At 45.1% G+C, this 21,285-nt stretch overlaps 1 protein-coding gene across 1 annotated transcript; it reads left to right on the plus strand.

The window, feature by feature from the left end:
* Positions 1-1,018: 1,018 nt before the first annotated feature.
* LOC311315068 (activin receptor type-1B-like) lies at positions 1,019-21,166 on the plus strand. The gene is made up of 9 exons (XM_084445669.1): positions 1,019-1,144; positions 12,975-13,220; positions 13,454-13,720; positions 14,188-14,418; positions 14,573-14,740; positions 17,459-17,615; positions 17,741-17,865; positions 18,035-18,165; positions 18,373-21,166. The coding sequence occupies exons 1-9, from the start codon at positions 1,054-1,056 to the stop codon at positions 18,496-18,498; spliced, it is 1,542 nt and encodes a 513-aa protein (XP_084301795.1). The 5' UTR covers positions 1,019-1,053; the 3' UTR covers positions 18,499-21,166.
* The last annotated feature ends 119 nt before the right edge of the window (positions 21,167-21,285 follow it).

Below are 21,285 nucleotides of genomic sequence, written 5' to 3' on the forward strand. Positions count from 1 at the left end.
TCAAGTTCAAGGCTTCTTTCAGACTAGACAATTAAGTTATACACTACTGGATGTTGCATTGCATTCATTCAACACATTCCTTAAGATTATATTTGGGAGCTTTTTATAGGCAATTGAATACAGGGCATAGAGTTGCAGAGTTCAGAGGAAAAATGCCACAGACATATCACATGTTTGTCATAGCCTTCCTATCTACGTAGATGGTAAACATCACCAGCACCCTAATTGTTTATCTAATGTATCTGTTCAGTATTCTGAGAAAGAGAGAGAGAAAGAACGGAAGAAAGAGAAAGAATGAAGATGGTTAAGAGAAAAGAGAAAGTGAGTGTGAGTGTGTGTGAGTGTGTGCGTGTGTGTGTGTGTGTGCACGCGCATACACGTGCACGTGTGTGTGTGTGTGAGAGAGAAAAATAGAGGGAGAGAGAGAGAGAGATTTGTGTGATAAGCAAGTGATTGAGTAATACAATAAACTGGATCAAACCAGCTTGCTCAATAAGCGACATACCTGAGTAGGGCCACGCCCTCCTCTCCCCACATTTCACCAGTATGGGCCAGATTGGAGACAGACGTCTCTCTGATGATCCTCATTTGCTCTGACAAAAAAAAAACGCTAAGTGGAAACAAGGGTTACACATCAACCGATATAGGGCCTTGTCTGTGTTTATGAGTGTTATTAACAAACAGACTCAGTCTGGGGAATGAGGTGGGGAAGTTAGCTTGCTGTTGTACGTTTATTGTTTATGTACAAATATTTCATTACTGGAATAAAATACTGCCATTAAATAACAGTAATGGTCTGCTTGTGTGCTTTATATTTAATTCCCCCATTAGTGCAAATTGCCTTCCAATGAATGCTTTCCTGTCGACACACTAGAAAAGAATAGCCTCACCTTACCTTTAAGTCATCCATCCCTTTAAGGCGTCTGACTGCTTGGCTGGCTGGCTGTGTGTGTGTGTGTGTGTGTGTGTGTTGTGTGTTGTGTGTGTGCGCGCGCGCGTTGTATGTGCGTCTGTCTGGCTGCGCTGTCTGTATCATCACACTAGCCCAAATTAATGCAATGCAATGGGAATCTAGCGATCATGGCTAAGAAACTGCTTTTATTAACGCTTTTCTTTCTGTTTGGCATATACGGAACTTGTAATGGTGAGTATATTCAATATTGTTTGTTAGTCCTCGTTTCACGACTGAATAATGATATAATCTCGGTGTGTGGCTCAGCCTAGCATTGCCTAGCACAACAACATGGCGCAAGGATTTGGATGCTATCTAGCTGGCTGACAAGTTAGCTGCAAGCCAAATTGGGAGAGGTTGATTGGTAAACTGTTAGGAAATGCGGCTATAAGTCAGGTCGTCGTTCATTTATCTCAATAAAATATTGTTTGCAAAAAACGACGTTACCGTCGGACATTGAATAGTTGAGGACACCGTCTCCAAAACAACTCTTCTTGATTTGGCTAGCATAGCCAACAGTGTAAACAACCAAATAGAATCACTTCGCTACGAATCATTATGAGCATTTGAACTAGACCTCTCGATATCAGTAGGCCTATAACCACTCTTCTACTGCCTCTTGCTTTGTGGAATTCCTTGAAATTATAATAGTAGGCTACACAGTTCTACACGCATTACTCAGTGTTTTGTGTCCCAATTGAGCCTCTTTATTTTCTCACTGTTTCATGATCTGCCTTGAAAAACAACATATGTTTGAAAAACAACATACACCAAACAGTGTGCAGCTTTTTCTATCATTAGGGTTAGAGTATTATTTCTATATTATTTCTGGAGACTAGACTCCCAACACAATACTCTCTGGCAAGCAGGCACGATAGATTCCGAGTTTGACCTATTTAGCTTTCAAGAGCGGCTGTAGGCTACATTACAGAAGGGGCTATTGTGTTGAGCCTGGGCTAGCCTGAAGCTTATCATAATTTGATGGAGTAGGCCTACGGGCTATTGAGAACAGTACAAAAGGTAAATTAAAGGTTAAATTGGGAATGAGGATGAGACATGGCACAGCTAGGTGTGTGTGTGTGTGTGTGTGTGTGTGTGTGTGTGTGTGCGCGCGCGCGCGCTTGTGCGTGCGCGCGCTTGTGCGTGCGTGTGTCCGAGATAGTGATGAGTGTTGAAATGAGCCTGACAGCTGCCCCTCAGAAGGGTCAGAGATTGAGAGAGTGAATTTATGCATGAGGTCCTGTCAGAAGTCTGAGCTAAAATCGGAGTCTTTGTTTATTTTGTGTGAATGTAGGGCGGGGAGGTGGGGGGTTAGATCGCCATGCACACACGCGTACCTCTTTACTTTTTCCCAAAATTAATAGGAGGAATTCCATCTCTCCTTCCCTCTCTCCTTCCCCTCTCTCCATCTCTTACTCAGTCTCTCTCCCTCCCTTTCGCTGGCATTTCCCAGTCTTCCATCCATCCCTCTTCATCTCTCCCTCCTCTCTCCCTGGCCTTTAGATGTTTTCATACACATAGAGATAAGAGGCTGCAAGGTCTATAAACACAGTGTCCACCTTCTGGTAAAGCCCGGATTGGACACACACTGTTTTGAATAACATGGAAGATAATTATGTTTTGACCCCTACTCTGTCCGGGCACTGTTCTCTTCATTGTTGTTTCATTTATTATGATAGTGTAAACAGAGACTTCCTGTCCTGTAGACCTACTCCCCTTTGTTAATCTGGTTAATATGTGTGGCATAGTCATGTTTCTGAGATTTAAAATATCCCAACAATGGGATAATGGAGATCTTTGTCATGTTATCTAATCTGCCAGATAGAAGGATGTTGAGAGCCAGAACTAACTGGAGAATCACTGCTCCTCTCCTTCAATATAACAAGCAACGATGACACAATCTGACCTCCATTTATTAAACTAGCTCCTGACTGCTATTTGACGGCTGTTTTTAATACCACAGAAGGAGAATGTGAAACAGAAGAGGTGGCTTTTTAATGAATTAATTATGTGAAATTAATGATTTTAAGTTAATCAAGGCTATGAGTTGAGAACAGCTGTGCGAATTAGGTTATAGTTCGGCGATTCGCACCGCCCGTGCCGCCCGCCGCCCAGTTCGCGCAAATTGTATTGTAACACAGCATTAGTAGTTGTTGATGATAGATAGCCTCTGCTTTGACATCACAAGAAAAAAAGTGATTGTGACATCACAAACAGCAAGTAAAACTGCACACATCAAAGGTGAATGGAATAGAAACGATAAACCCCTTGGCTCCACTGCATCTGTCAGCGTCAACCATCAGATGCTAAGGAAATTAATCCATTGTAATTAATGACAGTGGCTCCGCTGCAGCTGTTACGTCGTGTTCGACGCCTGTGTCCGACATTAGAGAAGAATTGCCGACGTTCATTTTTTGATTTTTGACACTGATGATTGACACTGATGGACGCAGTGGAGCCAAGGGGAAAGGGTGCTCAGAGAGCACAGACCTCCGCCCATGAAAGGCATTTTGTTGGTGTAACCGAGTTGAAATGGTTAAACTCACTCCCAGTGCTCAAAATTAAGGATGTCCCCGAGAAATAGTACCTGGGACACAAGGATACTGTGTCTGGGACAGTAGTGAAACTTTATCAATCACAAATGAAATTACGTTCATGCGTCATGGAATTCTTTTAATTGTTGGGTGTTCAAATTTGAAATGTCAATTCATTACTCAAACTATTAATATGAGCTGTGCTCTCTTCTCCCCAACACAACAGCCAATTGGCACATGCACTGCAGTTCCCACATAGCCCCGCCTCCTCACTCATTGTAGTGCTGTCTTCTCGTCACACCGCATAAATAACATTGTCGGAGCAGTGTAGCATTTCATGACGATGGCAGTTCCAGACTTTTCCCCCAACGTGTCCCCCAATTGTCCCAAATTCTACTTTCAGCTGTCTACTTTCAACTATCCCAGACTGTTGTGTACAATAAATCGTTACTTACGTAGCTATCAACTAGCTATCTGACCTAGACTAGCCAAACCTAGTGTAGTCAGCTAACGTTAGCTTCTGAGGCTGTAGCTATGTAACATTCGTTCACTTCATGATAGCCTGGAAGACAGACTCATCTAAAAAAAAAAGAAAGATTTCACGACAGAGTCGTGAACTATTTGAGTTTTCCCAGAAAATGGGGCACCAATCAGGAGGCTGCATTTTAACTGCCATTCGCCCCCAGTCCCTGATTGGTTCCTGTAGATGAAATACAACAGGAGTCTTCTAGTAGAATGAAGCAAGCAGTAAGTAAACGAGAAGAGAAGAGAATAATTAGAAGAATAAACACAGCCATAAGTACAGTTATTGCAGAAATAGAAAAACAACTTTCTTCTGACTGGATTTGGCAAAAGTTTGCTCTCTGTTTTGTTACGCTGATTGGCTGAAGGAGTTTGTCAAGGCAAGTTACTCCCACCCACTCAAATCGTTCTGGGTGGCTGGAAGTCCAGACTATCGTGAAAACAACTTTTTTCGCGATCAGTCTGGCTTCCAGGCTGTCTTCATGAATCACTGATGGTTGTAGCAGCTTGCTATGCATTCCCAATTGTTAGTTTAGTTAGTAGCTAGCTAAAATTTTGTGAATTTATCTGATGATAAGGCTCAGCGTGTAATTTTGCATTATCAGCTGGCTAGCTAGGTAGTGCTAGCTTAGCTGAAGCTTAGATGATTTTAAGAGTTGAGAGACAGGGCAACACACTGGTTTAAATTGTGTATAGGCAATACCATCCACACCTCTCTCTGTGCTACCTGTGCTTAGCCTAGTTTGCTTGACTCTAGTTAATTCCTCACTGTGCTGAAAAAGCAATATGATACCCCGATGCCATAGAGCACTCACACTTAACTCAAAAATTGAACAGAGTGAGTGAAGTGATGTGAGCTACTGAAACAAAGTTATTGAACTAGTTATTATGTATAATGAAAAAATATTGGGACAGTGGTTGTCAAGTCTGGGACAGTTGTAAGTAGAATTTGGAACAGTTGCGGGACACTGAGGAAAAAAGTTAATTTTGAGCCCTGCTCACTCCTTAGTATAAATATTGCATGCTTGCACCATCAAAGAGTAAGCTTTTCGGTGGCGTAACTGGCAGTGGTGTTTATGACAGGTGATCATGTATGAACACAAATCAGATGACCTGGATATGACTGTTAAATCAGCAGTTGTTGAATGTGTAAGTGGATAAAATAATCAGACAGTGATAGAAAGCAGCAAGGTCTCTCTCTCCCTCTGTCTCTCTCCCTAGGATATCAAAGTGCATAAAAGGCGTAGGGTACAATAAAACCTCAATAATAAATCTTGACACATTTATTAAACATAAACATAATTTACAAAGTATTAAAACAATCATGAAACATGATTAAATACGAATTGAATAATATTCAACATTTAGTCTACTATACAATCACTATTTCCTCTCATCAACACTACACTACACTTAGTGTACTACATACATTACTACACTATAAACTACTTATTCTGCTTGGGCCTCTGTGTCCTTTACAGTCTTGTGTGCTTCTGCTTGGGGTGCATCTCTTCTCTTTCTTGGGTTGCTGTGTCCTTTACATTCTGCTCCCCATTGCCAGACTCTGCATCCATGTGTTCATGAAGTACAACATAATATTGTTAAAGATACAAGAAGTATGTACACTTATAAGTATTAGGTGAAGTCTGGTAGAAATCATCCATTGCAATTGCATTATGCCTATATTTGAATATTCAGGGGATAGTCAGGAATCAATAAGCTATGGTCCGACACCTAACCTGAGCCTAGCCAAAGTTAGTATTACATGTTACAAAGCTACCATGTCGGTCCCAGTCAGGATTCGAACTGGCGACTCCAGTATGTTAAGTCGTGCTTTCCCAGTGCTCAAGACATGTGCTTTCCCAGTAGGCCACAGAAGGCTCTGGTTTTGTAATGGAAGTCGCATTGATAAAGATCTGAGCTTAAATCCAAAAGTGAAAGTGACTGGGCAGGCACGTTTTGTTATAGTTTGTGGATCTGCCCAGTGATTTGGATCTGCTCTGGGTCCTAAGTTGGCCCATGCTACACCCCACCACCAAGTTTCGTGAAAATCGGTCTGGTAGTTTTTGTGTAATCCGGCCAAAGAACGAATGAACGAACCAACCAACACGCAACCGAAAACATATCCTCTCTCCCTGTGATGATGTCTCTGGGGCGAAGGTAAGAATGTTACCTGTGAACAAGCATCCACAAATCATTTCAGTCAGGCTTATTTGACTAAAGTTAGAAAACTTGTCTTGCTTGCCTCCTCTCTCAACCACCCCCCCCTGCCCCCCTCCTCCTCCCCACTCCTTTGTCCGCATAGAGCTCCGTCACCAAACAATACCTGCCCTGTCCCGGTGAAACATACCACGCCCCCTCTTGTGACCATGGTCCTCAACCTCTCCTTCTGTTCCGCTGTTGGCCCAACAGGTTGAGCTGTTTGTCAGCACTGAAATCGGAGACATATTGCTGTAAAACATGTCCTCCCACTCACTGTACTTCTCCTTGTCTCTGCCTGCCTGTTGGTCATTGTCTGTCTGTCTGCCTGTCTGCCTGTCTGTCTGTGTGGGTGTTGGATGTTAAAGGGTTGTTGATGTGCGTGTGCCACTTCCCTGTTCAAACAGTCGGATGTCGGGCTGAAGAGTTCTCCAATTTCAGAAGGGAAAAAGAAAGTTTTAGGAAGCTGGAAAGATGAAAACATTGCTAACATCCTGCCCACTAGAAAAACCTCAATAATGTGATTTCATGCTAACTTTTATCTAGCTTGGCCCTCTGCGCACTATGGTTTTCCACATGCGTATGACTGCTGGAGATGGCCTTTTACAAAGCCACATCAGTAGGTGTAGCCTGTGTAAGTCAAGACCAGAGATGTCTTCAGAGCAGTTTCCCCCTCTGACGTACGTAGACAGTTCCTACACACTCTGTTAGATACCCTTCCTCAGACCGCACCAGCCGAGGAGAGATGGCGTGTGTGTGTTCAACGCCATGTAGAAAAGATCAACCCCAAATGAACCCCACACCAATCCAGTCCAGGGGAAATGTGAACCCTCAGCTGTCTGCTGCGGTGTCAAGGTTGGCGAGGGTGGAGGTTTCTCTCTCGTCAGGCCTCTTTTGATGATTTGAAAATCCTTTTATGTCTCTGTTTGCGCATGTACTGTACAGGTATGTGCCTGTTTAGACCAGAGCATGGAAGCAACATGCTAGAGGGGAGTTTAAGGCCGTGCCTCAGACAGTTTTGTTTAGTGCAAGATGTAGCGCCTAGACTAGCTGTTTTGTTTGTTTAATTCTGTTGAGAACTGAAGTGAACACCTGTTGCCTAACGGACCCTGAGTTTGTAGTGGGCAGTTACTGTCTGAGAAGTGCATGGATGGAGACTGGCTTGGGATGCTCAGGGTGAGAGGAGAGGTGAAAGCTAGACAAGAAGATAAATAAGCATATACGACTCTAGTTCATGGAATCTGGGAAAATGGCTGCCTAATCGCATTGAGAGACGTATAAGATGCTTTCATCGGCTATCTTCTGCCAAATTAGTCAATTATATTCGTTGTTTAAAAGCTCTGTTTTTCCCTCTCCTATCTCCCTTCTATCAGCACCAGCATCTAGACCCCTCCTCTTCTCCGTCATTGATTTCCATCGTTTTTTTCCTCACAAATTGAGATGCGGCTTCCTGTCTGAAGTCCAAGGACTCGTGTGTCAGGGCCTCGGGTATCTGAGGTCAGCCTCCCATGGGGACCATAACGGAGAGACTAATCTAATCACGGAGGCCGACTTGTAGTCCAGCTTCAGTCTGTACCTGCATTAGGGGCTCTGGCTTGGTTACAGGCCTGGTTTGAAATCAGAGCAGACTGGCACAGCGGCAATCTCTGTGTTTCATACTCACATGCACGACAGCCACACCATTTGCATATTTTCCATTATTCCCGTCCATACACTGATTGCAAACCTGCTTCCAGCCAGCAGTCTCTTGCTGGACTGTGTAACGTGCACACACACACGCACGCACACTCGCACACACATACACACACACACAGTCGTCAGTATCGATCGTGTAGGGTGGGGGGGGGATGAGTGGAGTGGAGTGTGTTTTCTGCCTGGTGGCGTCTGGCAGTCTTAATCAGCTGCCTGTCTGTGTGTGTGGATCTCTCCTTCCGCCCTCCTCCTCTCCCCTCATCTAGGCTAACAGCACTTAACAACCCACCCAATGCCCAAACGCCCTCACCATGTCCCTGGTCTCAGTATCTCCACTCTCAGTATCTCTCTGCCTTTGCTAGGCCTACAGTATCTTTTTCATGGCCTACTCTTCTCAGGGGGCAGAGTTTCACATTATGATAGGTCTATGATCATTAGATTAACCCTATACTCTCCAATATATCTGTGCTACCCCCATGTATTACATAGCCAGAGCCTGTGTGTGCGTGTGTGACTGAGTAAAAAATCCCCCTTTGTTTTTTTGCAAGTGGATCTACCCACAGGAAGAGCTTTTTTGTTTGAAACCAAAATCCCAAGCTTGTTTCATTGGGATGTGTGGTTTTTCCTTTTCTTCTGTGCAACAGAGACTTGAGCGTTTAGCCTACACATTGAGGTCATCTGCTGACAAGACGAGAGAGAGAGGGAAAAAAAAAAACATTACCAGGATTACTGGAATTTCACACCGTGTCGGCGCTTCAATGAAATTATCCCAAATTTCACAGTGCTGGTCTTAGTCTAGACTGGCTTTAATGACGGTCACAGACACGCACCAAAAATCCTGTCATTCCCTTTACCTCCCCCCGACAGCATTGCTGCTGGGGGTTTTGTAAAGCTAGCTACAGTGAACGCCCATGCCGGCCCCCCTCCCTGTCTGTCTGTCCTCACCTCCCCCCTCTTCCCCCTCTAGATGCAGGAGTAATCCCAGAACATCCCCCTAGAAACTCTCTGGCTCCCTCACTCCCCCCATCTTATCCTCCCACCCTTACAACCATCTAACCTGGATGGTGGATTTTCCTCTAATCGCCACACAAAGGCCCTGTGTGATGTCACAAACTGAGGGAGAACGATTGCTGGGTAGAGTTCATTTTTGACTGACCGGCAGTCTGTACGGGGTGATTAAACTCTCTCTCTCTCTCTTATACAGAGAGGCCTTTTGTGTTTTGAACTTTATTCCCTCACACAGCACATGTGTGTCTACTGCTATACAGCCTGTAGGCTGACTATCAAATTACCCAAGTCTCTTGTATGTATGTGTCTTTTGTTGTCTGAGCCAGCGCTTCATTGAGTACAGCGTTAACCATGCCAGGTTTGAGCTAATATTTGGTCAAAAAGTACTATAAAACATGCATTCTTAAAGCTCAATGAGATCTCTCAATGAGATCATTTTTTATAGTTCAATATTCACCTTTACTTGCATTACTTGAATTCAATTAAATTCAATTGGTTTATGAATTGGCCTTAGCAGGACCACAAAAATCTTTTTTGTGACATGAGACCCTGTGAATTTACTATTTTAGAATTTCTGAGTACTGGCTTGTACACTGGCGGGAAATCTTGTGGTGGAAACGGAAGTGATGCGTTTTGCGTGTCACAATATCAGGAAGAAAATAAACACTTTGCCCCGTGAATTTATCTACATGCACATAAAAGAAAGAAGACCGGCATTTACCTGCATTGAAGCCATCCTTCCAGAAAGTCCATTGAAGTAGCTACAATCTTCCAATCCAGTCTGCTCCACCCGCGTTTGTTATCATATTTTTTCCCATCATTACAGTGAGTTAGTGGGGGATAGTGGGAAGTGTGGTACTTAAAATGCAGTGCCGATTTTATCACGACCAGAGGGGCCGCTAAAGTGCCGAGGTATCTCTAGTTTTGGCACCCCTACAGGTTCACTTTTGCACAACTGTCGTAAAACATAAATACTGTGCACATTCAGTCCAGCTGAACAAATCATATAATGCTGCACTTCATGGCTCCTGACAATCCACTTGTGGCTACTAGCCAACTAGTGCTGCAAAGATAAGTTAGCTCACAAAACTAACTTGATTCCACAAAATCTCACAACTGTCAACACTTTGTCAGATTGCCAACTCTAACTCAACTAGCCTTACACTAGCTAGCACACGCCTAACACACGATGTAGTCACTATATCATGCATCCTCAGACATTCACAGCTAATACAGCCAAACCTCAAGCAATTCTCACAACATAAGAGATAGCTAGCCAGCTTAGGCTAATAGCTAGATAGCATCCTCCTCATACATTCACAGCTAACACAGCCTAACATCAAGCAATTCTACAGATAGCTCACCATTTAACATTAGGCTAGCTACATTACAAAAGAGGCCAGATCGGCGTCAGTCTCATAGCCTTTCATTACACTTCATCAGCTCGAAATGTTCCTCTTTGTTCTTTTCGCCTCCATCACGATGTGTATAGCCAGCAGAAGGTGGTGTGTGACGTAGTGCTGTAAAGCACAACAGATTCTTCCACAAATAGCGGCCCACTACACCAAACTTAGTCTCAACGCCAGACCCATGAGAGTTTTTTTGCTGATACACTACGTAAGCTAGGCTAACTACGTTACTGCATGCTGCAGATCTCTCCATGGGTCTGGGACACTTCATGCAAAAATCTGGTGCTCAAATCCTGGCAATTCATTGCTTTCGGAGGAATCCCTGCAACACCAATCAGAAACGACTTAAGCGGTCAGGCGTTCCCACCCATAGATATGCCCCGCCCACCTAACCTGAGCTAGTGTCTCTCATTTTCTGCTGCGACCTGTCACTCTTTCAATTTTGAACCGTCGATACGCCCTCAGAACACCAGCTTGGGCAGCAAAGTGGCACAGACTCTATGATGTAGTATGCGAAGCACAGCGACTCAATGTAATATTTGAGTCTGGAGAGAGACTACACCAAACTTATTATTGCAAGAAGAAGCGTTCGGGGGGAGAGGTGGGAATGAAAGAGGCACCATTCTGCCTATTACAAGGCAGTGTTATCAAAATGATTTTGAAGCTGTTATTTTAAGGTTAAAAAAATTACATTTAAAGGCCTGCCCCCATTTCTCTTAGGTACGGCTTATTCAAGATAGCCTATCTTTAAAGAGCTGACCCACCTGTCTGGGAAGGCCAGCACTGGTTAAAATGTGCATTTGGTGGCCATGAATAAGTGATGTGTTTTCTGGAGAGCTGTAGTCTAGTTCAAAAGGTTGTTGACCGGTCATTAAACTAAAGGTTGTTTTCCTCGGTAACTGTAGGCCTGTCTGTGCTCCATGTCAGTCCCTTGTACTTTGGCTGAAATATGCTCCCTGTAACTGTAGCCTATGTCTGGAATCTTTGGTCACTTGTATTTATTCAATATAATGCTGGATGTCCTGACTGCACTGCTTGCTGGGCCTTCTCTGATAAATTATCAGGCTGTGTGTGTTTGCTTTCAACTGATTTATAAGGCTGCAAGATTTCACTTGGTGTATTGCTTCATCTCCACAATATTAGGCCTATTCAGAGAGCGTTTTATCAAGGGCACTGTGCTCTTATCTTGGCAAGTATGCATGCCTGTGCAATAGCCTACAGACTTGCAGAGGTAAGATGGTGTCCATTAAATTGAATTAGCCAGATTGTGTAGAGCGCTACCTCCACCTGTCCTGTGCTGCAGTCTTTGACTGCCCTCTGCTGGACATAGCCCAGCCCATATTTTAAAGTTGGAGAATGAGGTGTACAGCAATGTAAGTCTTCCTTTTGAATTCATTACTGTTCTGTAGGGTTGAAAAATTCCGGAAATATTCAAAGTTGGAAACTTTCCATGGGAATTAACGGGAATTAATGGGAATAAACTGGGAATTTTGGGGCTATTTATACCAACTGTATTTACCTCATCATAAACATACATAAATATAAACATTTTGTATTGTCCTAAGCAGACATTTCTAATACAAAATTTAAAGATCACATTTTTAGCTTAGTCTATTTGTGAGTGGATTCCACACCCCTCTTGGTGTGCAGGATTCTAGGGATTTGCTGTGCATGTGATGGAAGAATGCCACTGCACCTGTGATGGATAAATGCACAGTACAGGGTTGAAATTCAACTGAATTTGCATTAAATCTGGTTGTTTTAACCAAGATCATGCTGCAAGATCTAGAATTGCATTTAGTTTTTTCCCTGACTAGGCTACATTTAAGTTCCCTGCTATAGGGGTCTGTGGTGGTGTAGCAGTCTAATGCATTGTGTTCCAGTGCAGCTGCCCACCGGGAACCGGTGGTCTCGCCAGATCCGAGCAAGGCCGGATCCCAGAGCGGCCTATTGGGCCACCGCTCCCCAAGGATGTTTAGTTTAATCTCAGCTTGAGAGTTCGTCACACAACAGCAATCCTGTCTGGTGTTGGAAATATGGTTGCGAGCTGAGATAGTCAGGGAGTTGTCTCTCCCTTTCGCATTGCTGACCGGCCGGGTTGTGTGACGAATCCTCAACAGTTAGTAGGGGGAAACTGGACACTAGGTCAGGGTCAATTGGCTACCCAATTGGATGAAAAATTGATAAAATACTAAAATAAGTATATCAAATAATATAAAAAATAGTTGAAAAAAAGCTGTTATAGGCTACAAAAAAGGTCAACATTTCCTAAATTCCTGAGCTTAACTTCCCATGGAAAATTTGCTTTTACTATTGTCAGTTTTGCCATTTGTATTGCAATGTATATACTTTGTCTATATATCACTTGCCCGTGTGGTTAAAATTCAATACAAATATTTTGAAAAGAAAAGAAAATTTCCGGAAAGTTTCCGGAAATTTACCGGAAAATTTCCACCCCTTTCCAACCCTACTGTTCTGTTTCTGTTCTGTTTTTAGTCATTTAAATAATTCTGCCCCTCACTCCCTCCATCCCTCTCTCCTTCCCTCTCTCCCTCCATCCCTCCCTCCCTCACTCCCTCCATCCCTCTCTCCCTACCTCCATCCCTCACTCCCTCCATCCCTCTCTCGCTCCCTCCCACCCTCCCTCTCTCCCCCCAGCTCTGTGGTGTAACTGCACTACGGTGCAGTGTGCGAAGACGGGCTCCCAGTGTGAGACTGATGGGGCCTGCATGGCCTCCACCTCCTTCATAGACGGACAGGAGCAGCACATCCGGATTTGCATCACCAGGGACAAGCTGGTACCCGCCGGCCAGCCCTTCTACTGCCTCAGCGCAGAGGGGCTGCTCAACACGCACTGCTGCTACCACGACTACTGCAACAGCATCGACCTCAAAGTCCCCTCCGGTGAGGGTGCACAGACTCGCATAGAAAGGGCAGATAGGACAAGATCATGCCAATGCACTCCAGTGCTGCACGCATGCACACACACACACACACACACACAAACATACACACTCCTCCGGAAATAGGTGTTATATTGCTGACATATTAAATGTGTGTGTTTCTTCCCTGCCTCCCTCCCTCTCTTTCTCTCTATGTCTTCCTCTCCCTCTCCCACTCTCTGTCCCTCCCATCAGTGACGCCTCGGCTGGGCCTCGGGGGTGGCTTCGGCCCCGGGGGGGCGTGGGGCCCGGTGGAGCTGGTGGCGGTGATCGCAGGGCCGGTGTTCCTGCTGTGCGTGCTGCTGATGCTGGGGGTCTTCCTGTTCCAGCACCACCAGAGGGCCTACAGCCACAGGCAGAGGCTGGAGGTGGAGGATCCCAGCTGCGACCACCTGTACCTGGCCAAGGACAAGACTCTCCAGGACCTCATCTATGACATGTCCACCTCCGGCTCTGGCTCCGGTCAGTATGCTGTACACGATCGTATGGTACTGATCCGCGACAGCGCTTAGGGACTGACCTGGTCAAACTATGCATGTGTGTAGCGCTGGAAAAGTTGCAGAAGCTTACATTTAGTTTTTTTTTTTAAATCTAAGATATTTTAGGGCATTTCTGCTTTATTGGATAGGATAGTGAAGATTGACAGGAAATGTGGGGGAGAGAGAGAGAGGAGAGGACATACAGCACATGGCCAGGGCCGGATTCGAACCCGGGCAGCTGCGGTAAGGGCTAGCCTTTATGGTACGCGCCTTAACCCGATGAGCCACCGGGGCGCTCCAGAAACGTATGTTTTCATGTGACCTTTTTAGCGCGGAGGTTAAATTGAGGCAGTGGTACTGTATGCTAAGAGGGAAAACTGGGGGCTGGGACCGGGCACCACCGCTGTAGCGCTGGCTGTGCAGTCTGACTGGCGGTCTCTCTCCATGCAGGTCTCCCTTTGTTCGTGCAGCGGACCGTGGCGCGGACCATCGTGCTGCAGGAGATCATCGGGAAGGGCCGCTTTGGCGAGGTGTGGCGAGGGCGCTGGCGCGGCGGCGACGTGGCGGTGAAGATCTTCTCGTCGCGCGAGGAGCGGTCCTGGTTCCGGGAGGCGGAGATCTATCAGACCATCATGCTCCGCCACGAGAACATCCTGGGCTTCATCGCCGCCGACAACAAAGGTAACGTCCAACCCCAGGAACCCCAGTTTTGACAGCACGGCCGTCTGAGGAAGCGGGATGGATGTGTTTTTGTGTTGTGCGTGTTTAGCTTGTTATGGGTAGAAGGGATAGAAAGCATGTCTCTAAAAGCAAATTCCCTTTGCCCTCCGCCTAGATAACGGCACATGGACGCAGCTGTGGCTGGTGTCAGACTACCATGAGCACGGCTCTCTGTTTGACTACCTGAACCGCTACTCGGTCACCATCGAGGGCATGATCAAGCTGGCTCTATCCGCAGCCAGCGGCCTGGCACACCTGCACATGGAGATCCTCGGCACGCAGGGTGAGAGCTGTGTGTGTGTGTGTGTGTGTGTGTGTGTGTGTGTGTGTGTGTGTGTGTGTGTGTGTGTGTGTGTGTGTGTGTGTGTGTGTGTGTGTGTGTGTGTGTGTGTGTGTGTGTGTGTGTGTGTGTGTGTGTGTGTGTGTGTGGTGTACGCACGTGTATGCAGTACGTGCATAAGCACATGTTAACTGGATGAGATAGCGAGTCCATATGTTTGCCCAAGGTGTGTTTGTCTTCTGTGCTGTCTCTTTCTCTCTCTCTATTCTCTCTCTCCCTCCCTCTCTCTCCGATCATTTTCCCCACTCCCCTGTCCCTTGCCCCCAGCTCTATAACAGTGAATCTAGGCCATGCGGCCCAGCTGGTAGGAGACTATCAGCTATCCCAGTCAGCAGCCAGGCAGCTGGGTGATTGATCTGACCGGGATGAGTTACACACCACGATCACTGAAGCTCCTCTGTTGAGTGTAGTGACTCCAGGACTTTCCAGAGAAGCAAATTACTTTGCATAATGTTGGAATGGAATTGGAATGTTTTCTCTAAAAATGTTTTTCTGGCATCCCGTTCTCACTACATTTGGCATCCAGTCACACCCGACTAGGGTTCCTCACCGGGAACTGGGGTCCCGGGATTCCTGGGACAATCATCAGTCTCCTGAGTACCGGGAATGAGCAACGAGTCCCGGGGTTTTTTTAATGTTGTATTCGTTTACCTTTTTAAACTTCAAGACACTCCAAGTTACTCTTTACAGTAATGAGATTTTGCAGGAAAACAATAGCGTTATGTGAAATCGATTTTCATCAGCAGCGAAACGTAGCTAACATTATTGTTGCCTACAACTGGCATAACCTAATTTGCTAGCTAAGTTAGAACTTGCTAGCTAACATTAGATAGCCATGCTCTGCCTTACAACAGAATCTTACAACGTAGAAGCCTTATCTGGTGAGAATTCGGTATGAACGCAGAACAACGTGAATGAACAATTTATAGTTTTGCAGACAAATAATCCAATGGAAAGACAGATGAGATGAGTAGAAAACAAACATTAGTTTTGTTTAAGCAACTAATAAGGCTCTGCGTCAACATGCAAAAGCAAGCTGCTGGCTAGCAAAGTAGATACTGTAGCCATGTCAACGATTACACCGTAATATCTTTAAATTAAAAGTTGATTGTTGCTGTTGTATCCTAGTTTTTAGAATAATTTTGGTTAATACTGTTGTTAACAGTCAGTCCAGTACAGGGCATACCTACACTGTCTTGAGTGCAGTTACGGTAGAAGTGAAAGGTCAATATAATTTTATTTCTATAGCACCATTCATACAAATGGAGCGGTGTAGCATACAGTGGAGGGGTGTCGCATGGGCCAACTTACAACCTCTTGCTCTTACTGTATATTTTGGAGAAGATCCAAATCACGGGTCGGGTCCATGGGCCGCCCAAACACACTCGGACTGCCCATTCACTTTCATTCATTTTTTGGACTATGATAACGCAAAAACTACCAAACCAATTTTTATGAAACTGTGAAGGGGTGTATCATGGGCCATCTTAGAACCCTTAACATTTTGGAGCAGATCCGAATCAAGGGCCGAATCCACGAATGAAAAGAATACTTAGAACAAAGCCAGCTCCCTGTGTGGGGGTGCTAGAGACACAGGGTTTGGTCTGGGGTGAGAGTGCACTGCTCTGCCCCCCGCTGGCTGTGAACCGAGCAAGCTAAATACAGCCACCCTTTCACCTCCAGTCATTTTTACCTCTGCCTCAGTGAATCATGAGCCGCTCAAACACGGCCATTCACCTCCATTCATTTTTGGGACTAGGATTACACAAAAACTATCAGACTGCTTTTCATGAAACTCTGTGGAGGGGTGTAGCATGTGCAAATTTAGAACCATTCAATTTTGGCATGTTCAAAGCCACAAAACTCTCAGCCTCATTTTAAGTGGTGGGTGAACTGAGTTTGCTTGGGTTTACCCTCCACTACACCCCTGGCCACACCAAAAAGAGTTAGTAAAGTTCCTTAAAAGTTTTGAATGTTGTGGATTTTCATTTCTTCAGAAGTTACACCAGTCGCATGGTTGACAACAAGTTTACCGAAGCATCAAGCTGCAGGGAGCAGCTGACACACTTCCATATTTGAGTCATTCAAACATGTTTCCAACCCCAGATCCCCTTGTTGTATAGATATTGTGTTCCAGTTTCTACAGGAATCCCAGGAATTCCCGGGAGGGGGCTTCCCAATCCTAGGATTTAAAAACGGTCTGATTCTGGAATTTTGAGCAACCCTAGACCCGCTCTATTGTCCAATTGTCCACTGTCGCTGCTGTGGAGCGTCCGGTGATCGGAGATCCAGAAGAGACAGCCAGCTACCTGACTCAGACACCAGGGGTCACTGTAGAGCGGCGGACCCACGTGCCAAAATGAAACTAACTGCCAAAATTAAACTAACCACCCTCGGGCGTGGTGACCCAATATGCTGCTCTCCCGTGGGACTTGGCCATATTCAGATCGGGCAAGTCCAGGGCGCAAACCCTGGTCCCTGGTGGGCAGCTGCACCAGAACCCAATGCTTGGACTGCTACACCACCACGGACCCAATAGTCTGTGTTGTTATGTAATATAGTGTATGTAGTGCAGAGTTTTTGTTATGTAACATTGTTACATTGTTATGAATGCACAGATGATTTTCAGCAACTGTGCTGTGCTGTGCTGGCGGTCCCTAGGTAAGCCTGGCATTGCCCACCGAGACCTCAAGTCTAAGAACATCTTGGTGAAGAAGAACAGTACGTGTGCCATCGCTGACTTGGGCCTGGCCGTGCGCCACGAGTCTATCACCGACACCATCGACATCGCCCCCAACCAGCGAGTGGGCACGAAGAGGTACACACACACACACACTTAGACTGATGGGTACCTACCTCCACAACCTTAACCACCTACCAACACCTTTAGTAGACTTGAATGAATGTCCTTATCTTGACCTACTGGTGTTCCTTTTCTCCCAGGTACATGGCTCCTGAGGTTCTGGATGAGACCATCAACATGAGACACTTTGACTCCTTTAAATGTGCTGATATCTACGCTCTGGGCCTCGTCTACTGGGAGATAGCACGCCGCTGCAATGCCGGAGGTTGGTCTCTCTGCACAACTCACTCACTCAGTCACTCACCCAGTCAGTCAGTCTTGATAAAATAGTTTGTATTCGTTTCAGTTAGCGCCGATAGATGTGAATTGTTGTTCTAACGAGCTGAAATGGAGTCGACCGAGATGGTGACCTGACCTTCGACCCCTGTTCCCAGGTATCCATGAGGAGTACCAGCTGCCCTACTATGACCTGGTTCCCTCTGACCCCTCCATAGAGGAGATGAGGAAGGTGGTGTGTGACCAGAAGCTACGACCCAACGTGCCCAACTGGTGGCAGAGTTACGAGGTAAGGCAGGAAGGCGTTCAGTCATCTGAACAAGTTTGAACTGAGCCCTGTGCATGTCTGGCCCATATTTGCATATTTTAAGTTCCTTCAGCTCATTTGACTCATCTACTCATTTTATCTACTCATCTGCCTATTTCACTGAACCGTCGCTCCATGTTTCCTGCTCGGAGCTTTAGATGAAACTGTCTTGTCCTCTCCTCCCACCAGGCCCTGCGTGTGATGGGCAAGATCATGAGGGAGTGCTGGTACGCCAACGGCGCCGCCCGCCTCACCGCCCTGCGCATCAAGAAGACGCTGTCTCAGCTCAGCGTCCAGGAGGACATCAAAGTCTGATAGATAGAGAGAGAGAGAGAGAGATGAGCAATGGCCCAAAGACTTGGGGAGGGGACGGGAGGGGGAGGGTCGCGGGAGACTGTCTCTATTCTAAGTCTTATTCTAAAGAATGCACAAGTTAAAGAAAGAAAATACAGCATTGTGATAAACTAAATGAAAAGAAAAAAAAAGATCACTCCGTAAACTCTCCTGCCAGTTTTCCAAGCCACCTGAGTTGTGACCAGCCCTACCTCGCCTGCTCAGCCAAAACTACCTGTCCGGTCCTCTAGCATCCTAACAGCCTGTCCCTGTCCCTGCCCTGGCTCCATACTCTGTGTTCATACTAAAATGGCTGCACAATGCAATTACCTACTATATACTACTACTACTATTACTACTACTACTACTAATATTACTATTACTACTACTACTGCCCTCTACTATGTCCCTGGTGGGAATATACTGTATACAGCTGCTCAGTTAGTAACAGGAGATGTCATTTAATTGCATCCTTTTTTTCACACGTACCTTTGACTTGTCAAATCATACTTCTGATTGTACCTATTGCATTGATTTATATGTTGTTCTGTTGCCTTTTCCACAAGTCTGTATGTGAATGCTCCGTAGTATCTGCACACTCAACACACACAGAAGTCGGGTTTTGAATATATCACTACCTTGTCTTGGTTGTTAGTCCTGCTGAATGATGGTTTGAAGCTGAACAGTAGGTTGACCGTTCCTCTGCTCCCTACTGCTGCAGCCATCACTGTTCTTATTTATTTATCCCTTCTCCCGTCACCACAATCACTTCCAAGGCAGAAACTGACCCAGACTAGACAGGCCTAGCTTTGCTGGGCCGTCCCTCTTCAGATCCTTCTGTACTGTGGTCTCCAAGTGTGTATTGAAACACTGAATGGCCTAATCATTGTAAATTGCCAGGTATAAATTGCTGTCCTGTCAGACAGCGTTATGCGTGGGGTGCAGCAGCACATGGGTTCACCCGGGCACCACGCTGCGCCGGTCAATGCACCAGCACCTGTAGCCTACCACCTATGGAAGATGAGTGGCCCATTCATCCTTGTGATTAATATATGAATAATTAACTTATCTCAGGGGGATTCTCCCTATGATATCCTCAGGGGGATTCGGAAGCTGGTGGACAAAGTTAGGGAGCCGTGTCGGTATCAAGTAAGTTTTGCCGCGTGCTCCATTCTCCCCCAGTCGGTAGACGATGCTACCACCAAACAACATGGTTAGGGCCACAAACAGGCTTAATCTTCAAATGAACTCATGTATGGTATTGACTCAGTGGCGTGCAGATCTATGGACTGTATAGTAGCCAACAGACTTCTGAATCTTATTTTGGTTCTGTCACACGTCCATGTCGTTTTCCCCTCAGGGTTCATTGTCCCTGGCCAAGTTTAACCACTGTAGAACTACTTTAGAAGGCCAGACCATGTACATAATTCCTGGAATTTATTTTTCTTTGTTATTTAAATCATGTTTTAGAATTCTGGACGTTGTGGTTGAACCTTTTATACTAGTTGTAGATTGTGAGAACATGGGAATGATTTATTTGTGCTCGATTGTACACTACTAAACCAATGGATTGTCTGACCTCCAAAGCAACACTACTGTATTTGTTACTCCTGAGTCAATAAGAGCATATACTGAACCCTCCTGTGGTCTCATGAATGTGGAAGAGTATTCTAGTTTGATTCAATATTTCACTCCATATTCTGTAATTGTGCTCTCTACTCAACCCAAAACCTCCTTGATATGCAAATTGTAAATAGTTTGTATCATGTAAGCTGATGTTTCTCTGATGTCAAATATTACTGGTTGTTTACTCCAGATTATTTTTTAATTTGGTTTTGTCATCAGGAAACATTAGGTTTGGATTTATTTGTCTCTTTTTTTGTTAGAATTTAGAATTATTTTATGAGCATAATCTGAAAAGGTACTGCTGACTGTTCCTCTGCATATTCTCAAAGCGTGCCACTTGGCTGAGTTCCCTATGGAAGGCCTTGTCAGCAATACTCGGCCCACAGCACCAGAACCAAACTGTTCTCAACACTGAAAGTGAATCTTCAAGTCACAACCCTGACACCAGAGGAGATGAGTGAATTACTTTGCATTTGAATCACAGCTCCTGGAAGTGGGTGATACTGGGAGATTTTAAGTAACTGGCAGTGGCAGGGTCAAAACTACTCCTGAACCTCTGGCATGCGCGCTATTCAGTGTGTGTAACTCAAGGTTGAACTTGATTGTGAAAAGAAAAAATATTACTGATACTTATCAGTGCTATCTCACAGATGTGTGTGCCCTGTATTTATTTTATTTTATTCAAATTGTTAGTCTTTTTCATGTTTTTGATTTCATGTCCATGCACTGTATTTTGTAGTCTTTGGGAGATGTCCTTAAATCCTAGATTCCTGAAATTGATATAGCTTGTGTTTTTGACTGTGAGTGGAGACCAGGGCCTGGGTGTATACTGTTTTTTGAGTGGATTGTGGAATGATGATTTTATGCACATACTGGTGGTAAGGCCAGAGGTTTTTCACCTGGCAATTTGTATTGCACTACTGTTTGTTTTCGATAACGCACTGTCAATGAGAATACCCAGGTCTCTATACAGGCATGTGGACTAAAAAGCAATTTATTCCAAGTAAAAACCATTTCAGGACTAGTTTCCAATCATGTAAATAGGAAATATTACATAGAGTAATAAATACATGTTTTCCTATGTCGTCTGTTTCTTTAATCAACACACACAGGGAGCCATGTCCCTGTCAACCCCTGTAAAAT

Source organism: Borostomias antarcticus, assembly GCF_949987555.1.
Source record: "Borostomias antarcticus genome assembly, chromosome: 11".
Taxonomy (NCBI): domain Eukaryota; kingdom Metazoa; phylum Chordata; class Actinopteri; order Stomiiformes; family Stomiidae; genus Borostomias; species Borostomias antarcticus.

Excerpts from the sequence above, each read along its gene's own strand:
- LOC311315068 (XM_084445669.1), top strand. The coding sequence starts at position 1,054 with ATGCAATGCAATGGGAATCTAGCGATCATGGCTAAGAAACTGCTTTTA. Across the intron at positions 13,221-13,453 it reads CGACCTCAAAGTCCCCTCCG|TGACGCCTCGGCTGGGCCTC; the intron begins GTGAGGGTGCAC and ends CCCTCCCATCAG. Across the intron at positions 17,866-18,034 it reads ACGCCGCTGCAATGCCGGAG|GTATCCATGAGGAGTACCAG; the intron begins GTTGGTCTCTCT and ends CCCTGTTCCCAG.